This window comes from Rhopalosiphum padi, chromosome 3, assembly GCF_020882245.1.
Source record: "Rhopalosiphum padi isolate XX-2018 chromosome 3, ASM2088224v1, whole genome shotgun sequence".
NCBI classification, from domain to species: domain Eukaryota; kingdom Metazoa; phylum Arthropoda; class Insecta; order Hemiptera; family Aphididae; genus Rhopalosiphum; species Rhopalosiphum padi.
In genome coordinates, this window is record NC_083599.1 from 15,823,140 (window position 1) to 15,831,650 (window position 8,511).

At 30.5% G+C, this 8,511-nt stretch overlaps 1 protein-coding gene across 1 annotated transcript in view; it reads right to left on the minus strand.

The window, feature by feature from the left end:
• Positions 1 to 8,131, minus strand: part of LOC132924332 (neither inactivation nor afterpotential protein C-like) — a 33,748-nt gene extending 25,617 nt beyond the window's left edge. Inside the window, 6 exon segments of the mRNA XM_060988566.1 lie at positions 256 to 403; positions 617 to 759; positions 1,911 to 2,020; positions 2,369 to 2,473; positions 3,717 to 3,886; positions 7,630 to 8,131. Of these exon segments, the coding sequence (XP_060844549.1) occupies positions 256 to 403; positions 617 to 759; positions 1,911 to 2,020; positions 2,369 to 2,473; positions 3,717 to 3,886; positions 7,630 to 7,756 (803 nt within the window). The 5' untranslated portion in view covers positions 7,757 to 8,131.
• Positions 8,132 to 8,511: the final 380 nt, after the last annotated feature.

Sequence of the window (8,511 nt, forward strand, 5' to 3'; positions counted from 1 at the left end):
GACGTTAAAAAGAAAAAGAAATTGAGACCAATCGGTCAATCCGTTATCAAGTTATACAATTACCAACGAACAACATTTAATTTTTATAAATGTATAAAGATAATAATATACATTTATATACACAAATAATCGATAATTTTCGTGTTTAAGATTAGTATAGTGAATTATGCACTGCACAGCTGTGAAATTATGCACAAATCACAATGAACTACTTTCGCTTACTCTTTCCACACATTAAGTGTAACAATTGCTTACTCGGCAATGAAGTCATTAAACAATTGGGTCCAGTTTGATGGTTTGGATAATCCTGGGGGCGGATTCCTAACAATTTGGAACAACGCCCTCGTCGGGTGGATGTCCAGGTACGGTGGTTTACCGTCACCCATTTCAATCGCAGTAATACCTATGAAACAAAAAAAAAATGTGTTATCATTAATGCGTTAACTGTCACGTCATTATAAACATTGTCAATTTGATAAAATCCCAATATGTTTCAATGGACCAAAGAAAAAAACGAATGCGATTAATGAAATATAATTGAAATACCTATTTGCTAAATTTGTATTTAGTGATTGTATTACGAATCGATTTATTCATAATCTGGTGACGAACTTACCGACTGCCCAAACGTCGATTTTATGATCGTAATATTGCATTTCACCGGAATTGTCTTTGTTTTCAACCAAAATCACTTCTGGTGCCATCCATGCTGGAGATCCTACTCCCGTGTTAGCCTTATACTCCGGACTCTTAAGCTCCCTTTACAACAAGTGATGTATAAAAAGTTAACACTATTGTGATCATAATTTTGTGAATTATTATTGCAATAATATTAATATTATCATGTATTCAAAAATAAATATTTTTAATGTTTTTAAAACTTCAAAAATCTTTATTATTTTACTTAATGTCATGTTATTTCAGATTAAACCTATTGTTTTTATACTTTAATATCACGTCTTACAATTATTATTATGCATATAGAAAATAATTTTAAGACGAGCCACATTTAAATAAGTTGATGATCAAAGAATTTTTAATGCTTTACAAAGTGATGAGAGATACAAACAAATAATTATTGTATAATCTACATAATATATTGTAATCGACACGTGATAAAATCAGTTCATCAAAATTTCTTGAAGTACAACAGTTAATAAATTCACCCGACCTATGTGGCAGATCCGTACAATTTGTGAATACATATTTTCAAACTACACGTTGCATCTGTTCGTATAATTTGTATTATCGTTATACTGTACGCGTATCTGACGTGAGTGGTACACCGAAGACGCGCGTGTATACCACTATACCAGCTTGGTATACATACGATATTTCGGAGTGTATAATAAATAAACGCCGGACGCTTTACAACGGTAGAAACGATATTAAGTGCGTGTCTAGCGCGAGCAAGTTACTCGTATAATATTATTATAGTAACAGTATAATATTTAGTGTGTGTACTGTGTAGCACTGTAGCCGTCGTGTAGGTACAACACACACACACACACACACAACTCCCACACGCGTATTCGCGTTAAAACAAATGTAATGTAATAGTAACCGAATAACGATGTCGATGTATACACATTCACACCGCGGAGTCGTGTCCAATGTTATACGTACGTACTCGTTAATGGCTATATAGCCGGTGGAAAATATTATTTATACCGTTTGAGTATGATAAGCGATAGCGTGGTAGAAGTGATCCGGAAAAGACGTCGTCGTTGCGTTGTTCCGTCGGTTCTTTTAATTTTAGAGAACTTACACGGATATCCGGACCAATCAAAATCGTCGTGAAAATAGTGTAGACGTACAATATTTAGCGTTAAATAATCGCGTTATGTTTGATGTTTGGAAACAATATTGTAGTGTGTGTACATGGGTATACTATTTTGTAGCAACGTTACCTGGACTGACCGAAATCTACCAACTTCACTTCTCCGTTCTTCGTTAACAGCACGTTTGAGCCGCGGATGTCTCTATGAATCACGTGATTTTTGTGTAAGAAACACAAGGACTGAAAAATTATAAACGATAAAAATAACTAGGATTGCTTATTTTTTTTGAATAAAATATCGTACGCATGTATGTTTGTTATTTTCGTACAATATAATGAAACTATCAACGCGGAACATTTGAATTTATTTAAATCAAAGCAATGGACGAAACATTTTTGTGGTGTGGTTTTTTTTTTTTTTTTAGACAGTGAAACATTTTTTTTTACCATATCGGCATTTTATTGTTATTAAATACGAGACGGATTGACAATAGTTAAATAATAGTTAATTGCTGTATTGATTTTTTTGAAAAATAAACGTTTTATGATTTTTGTATTTAGTTTTGCGTATTGTTATTGAACACATACCTTGACCAGTTCTCTGAGTACATATCCGATGTGTTCTTCTTTCATTTTTTTGTTCTGTAACAAAAGACCATTGACCAAGTCCACGACAGTTCCTCCTTCACACATCTGTAAATAACATCAGCGGCGGAACGAGATTTATAGTCTACAGTCTTATATATGCGTTATAATATATATTATCATCTACTGGCGCATTATTTTACCCGAAGACCTCGGGCTTTTAATAATACCGATTGCAAAACGAATACAATGTAGGTATGCTTGAATATAAAACGTATATAACGTATAAATTATAAGTAAACAATAAAGTGACGAAACTCTTATTAGGTAATTAAACTTTTTGAATTAATGAACTATAAAATCGTTTTAAGAAGTATCTGAAAATATGTTGTTATCAAAATAACTCGATAGAACAAGAGCAAATTATAAAATATTCAAAACTTTTTCATTTTATATTTGTGAGAAATAACTACCTATTTAAACACAATTTTTAAATTAAATTACTGATAATTAAAGGTAAGTATATCTATTTAGAATAGCTACAAATTACAATATGTTTTATTCATTAAATTATTATTAGAGTGCAGCTTTTTATGCATTCGCATATTTATTCTGGTTGATCGTATGATATGCTAAGTAAGCACATCATTTGTTCATGACAAAACGATTTATAAAATGCAACTTTTTTTGTGTATATTTTGACATTTTTCTATTTTAAGACGGCCTATCTTAAAGTTTTAGTTGCATATTTCGATGTTATTTTTGTTTTTTAGTCATTTTCGAAATATATACTACTGCATATCTATTATAATATAAGAAAAAAGTATTATATTTTTATAGTTTCGAATAGTTTTACTTGTAGGTATAAACGGTTTTCCCAAATATGCCCTTAGATCAATAATCCGGGAAACAAAATACGTACCTATACCAAAATGACATTAAAGTGACGAAAAAAATGAAGAAAAGTAGCTAACTATCTTTTAGTAGGGTTCCGTATTTTTTTTAAATATATTATATTAATTAAATGTTTAAAAAATACATTTTTTTTTGCTAATTTTTTATGCATTTTTTAATATTTTAGTGCATTTAATTCTACATATTTAAGATATTATTCATAATAATATAGTATATAAGAGGTTTAGTAGGTATTATTTCTAAATTTAAAAAAAATCGAAACTATATAATATGTGATGTATATGAATGCGAATATAAATGTTCCCAATATGGACATGAATAAAAAAAATTGTAAATAATAAAACGGGCATATTATTATCTAATAATAATTATTTCAAACAAAACTAATAATAATTATTGTTATTAATATTAATAAAACAAATTATGAATATCATACCTCCATGACAAACCACAATTCGGCAGCATTATTATTGGTGTAAGCACCGTAAAAGTCTGGCATGTTCGGGTGCGACGACAGATCTTTCAATATTCGATATTCTTCATTAATATCTATTTCGTTGGCCGAACATTCGTTGAGGTTTTGAATTTTGATTGCGACATTTTTTCCTGAATTATAAGGGTTAAATATTTATGCAATTATTGTTCCATTAAAAACACGTCGTACAATATTGTAAGAGATAAAATAATTAATTAAGATACATATTTTGTTTAACAGTACCTACACATAATAATATCATAATGATTTATTTTCAAACCCAATTTGACTAAGACCTACCTGCTGTAATAATATTAGCTATAATAATCAAGTTGAAATATGTCACTCAAAAACAACTCATAGAACTTTGTAAAAATACAAAATTAACACGTTAATATAGTATATACAGTAGTAGTAAAGACAGTAAAGTTGTTTTTATTTTAGCTATTAAATTGGTGTGTACCTTCAAAAAAAAAAAAAAATTTCTATTTTTAACAAGAAAATAGGGAACATATAGACATTATAGATAACTTTAAGTAGTAAACATTTTATTATTTAATTACTACACTCTGTTTATAGTTTAACCTATCCCATAACATAAATCATTAAAACACATGTTCTGAAATTTCAATGTATATAATAGTTTATGCTGGAAAAAAAAATACGTAATAAAAAAAAATCTTTACTTTACCAATTTAATAGAACGACTTGTTAATTTTTTTTTCAATTAGTCACCATTTTTAATTTTAACGTGTTAACTATGTACCTATGACTATATAGTGTATACTTCTGGTTTTCGTTAACGTTTAAAAGTTTAAATACTATTACCGAACAACTACTATAAATTGCCTGAAACTAAAGCAGTTTCGTAATCTCGCAATCGTTCTCAATGTTATTATACAAACTTTATATTATATAAAAAAAAATCATCTCAGTTTATATTCTCACCAATCTCCCCCAGCTTTGGATGTCATACGTATTTTACACAGTCGTCACGCGTTATATTTTACCGATTGAGTTTGTAACACAAGTAATAGCAATATATTTCTGCTAAGCCGAGAAATTTATTATATTATTGCTTTCGAATATGACGGAATGAATAAGCACTAAGTGTATATATAAAAAAAAAATGTATTGTATAAATATAAAGCACAATAAACCCAATCGATGTACACGCGTTTTCATTTATATTTTATAGGCGTTAGTAGATCTTTTAGCATCTATTCAAATCGGAATTATTGCTTGTGGCGACCATAAAAAATTAAATAGCGCGGACAGAGTTTCGACGAAGTAAACTCTACGCGTGAAAAACGCTTTTCGATAAAATCGATTTGTTCATTTCAGGTATGATGGATCCGGTAAACCGCAATACAAATGCAATACACACGTTTACTGACGATTCATAACGATCGTAATAATATTGACACCGTTGTAATAATTTGAATAACTCGTGTAGGAATGCATTTTTTGAAGTTCAAATGACGATATTATGAAACTCAAATTCCTAATATTGACCACGACTTACGTGTTAATCTTAAATTAGAATAATTTAATTTTTACTAATAAGAGTAATGTATTAAGTATTAATAAAGTGTACAATATTACCAAGTACTATAATATTAATTACCTAAAAAAAAACGGTCTTAACTTTTCAAACTTTTTGACTTTCTTCTATCTTCTATTTCATTGTTTGTTATAAAATAACACGTTTTAATCATTATGTATATACATCTTAATTACTATAAAAACTAGAAGAAATTATCTATTTGGTATAATATGTTTAATGTATTATGACGATGTATATGATGTATGGAGCCAATATAAACACAAACAAATAATGTATAGAGATTTTATGTCATCAATTATGTAATTAAAGTATAAAATATTATTTACTATTTAACACTAATATTACTAATTAAGTTTCTGTGAGCCTGTTTACTGTTAAGGAACTGTATTTGTTATATTTTTCAATACATTTTGCGTGCTTATTCTAATATACCTAATATATTAAAATATTTTCTTATCAATTATTAAATTAAATTTCATATCATACCAATCGTGATAGACGAAAAGTGACATAACTTATAATTTACAAAAAAATCTTTTTCAACTAAATATTTTAAAATATTTATTGTTGCTTGTACTTTATAGAAAGAACACAACTCAATATTATAACAGATTCAAATAATCACGGAGATACGAAGAAAATATTAAATTAGAAATGTAAGTACACATAGTATAATATAATATATTGTGCACTTCACAACAGTGCAATTGTCAATTTGTTTATCGTTGTGTGAGAGTTCATTGTTTAATAATTTAAAAAAAAAAAATACCTACAACTTTTTATTAGTCACCTTGTCATCAGTCAATAATGATATATAACTTAAACAATAATTCAAGGACATTAGAAGCTATGTGAAATAAGTTACGAATAATAATTGTTCGATTTAGAATTGCATTGTTGGACAGTATAAAATCAAAAACTCGTTGACAATAAAATTAAAATGTGAACATTTATGATTTTTCTTCTGTATCGTTAAGAGGATGCCAGCGTAGTATTTGTTATCTCGCTCTAACCCACGCGCAACATAAAACATTTTTACGTTCACAAAAATGACTATAACCATACTAATTTTCTCAAATTTTAGCGAAATGACCTCTTATAAAGTTTAAAGTTAAGAACATTATCTAGGGCCTCTCATAAGCGTTTTATTTTATTTTTATTTTAAAGCGAGTTATGATTATTTTAAAATTGTAAATTGTTTATACATTTAAAAAAAAACTCATAACTCGCTTTAAAATAAAAATATAATAAAACGCTTATGAGATGTCCTAGGAAATTTTCTTAACTTTAAATTTTATAAGAGGTCATTTCACTCAATTTAGAGAAATTAATATGGTTATAGACTTATAACCATTTTTGTGAACGTAAAATTGTCTATGTTGCGCGTGGGTTAGAGTGAGATAACAAATACTACGCTGGGATTCTCTTAAGATTAATTTAGTATTTTTCTTTTAAATCATTTATATCAGTCTTATTTTTCATTTCTGTTATATTCTTAACCTTTTTTTTTTTTGGAAAATTTGAACGTTAGAACTGTTCTAAATAAATAAAAAAAATTAAATTAAATAAATACAATTCGACTTTTAAGGTCTATTAAATATAAAAATATAGCTTAGAGAAAGTGCATTATACGCTATACTGTTAACGTAATAATGTTAAAAATTATATTAAATTATATATTAATTACATTTTCTTTTTTTTTATAACGCTTCGAGCAAAACTGCATGAAAGATGAATATTTCGACATTTGTCGACTATAATATAAATTATATTTCATACAGCTTATTTTCCCATGTGACCGGTGGAGGATAGAACCGTTGGAAGGAATTGTGTGTGTGTGTGGGTTGGATTACAATAGTTGTTGGCTCGCGGGGCTCAAAATGGGCCGCTACGTTGAATTCAACACTCTGAGCCGCCGTTTCACCCTTAAGTTGTCACGGAATTCATACTTAACTACCCAAAACCAAACCCTTGTACCACTTGGCGTGGAAGAGCGACACGGTAAGTGCTGCACAGGGACGCTAACCCGTTAGCCGCGTCACACCGACTTATCGATCGATTGCCATATTAAATCACAAGTCATGATAAAAAAATAAAAATGAAAAAAAAAATGAACGAAATCTAGACGAAGGATAGTTTAAAGTAATATTGCAGGATACTTAATGTTTTTTTTTCATCGGGTGAGCGTATAATAATAAGGACTCGTTGCAGGAATAAAATAATATGATACAAACGATTCTCTGCTGCCGCTGTAGGATAAATTCATTAAAAACAATAAAAATTAAAAAACCGATCGAATCGTCTAACCCGATTCGCAGTCGATGGCCGCGTAAACGTTACTGAATATTCCCGATCCGAGAACTTGGCCGAGCTCAAAACGGTCACCGGCCTCCGGCAAGCTGTTCACGTCAAGTCGGTCGGTACTGAGTCCCATGGCGCTAGAGCGTCTTCGTAGATCCTGCGTGATAGGTTCCGTTCAGGTCCGTCGTCTCGTATAAGTATATCCTCCGTCGCGGTCACTCGACGAAAACCCTTGCGACGAGCGAGCGCGCGCGTGTGGTTTAACGAAATCCGGAGGAAACAGTCACGGAGACCGCGGCGATGATATAAAATATATTGTCATGTATAAGACGGCGTTATGCGCGCGGACCGCACGAGCTGACCCGGTGTGTTCCGTGTACGGCAGACGGACTACTGTCGCGATAACAATAATATGGTTTTTATATTATATTATATTATTGTGTTGTTTGACGACGATGCGATGGCATTGCGTTATAGATATGTGCCGTCGTCTGGTGCCGGACTGAACGGTGCCCGAGTCCGTCGGTCACGGCTGTACGGTTTAAAAACAGGGATTATACACGCGGAAACCGTACTAGTGTTTCCACGGACGTTGACATAATTCGATTACGGCTGACGGGGTAGTATTGCGTATATTATTATACGTTCCGAATAACAACGCCGCAGTGGTTTTTTTTTTTTTTTTTATTCTCGTTTTCTTATTTTCTTTTTTCCTCGCGCCCTTCGCGGTGTACCTATTCTACACATATAATAGTATATATATTATATTATATGCGCGTATATAGGTATATCACGGTGTGGATATATCACGATGGTGGCATATATATATATCATGATGGTGGCATATATATATATAGCTAAACGGTGTATATAAGACCGTGTGCGTTT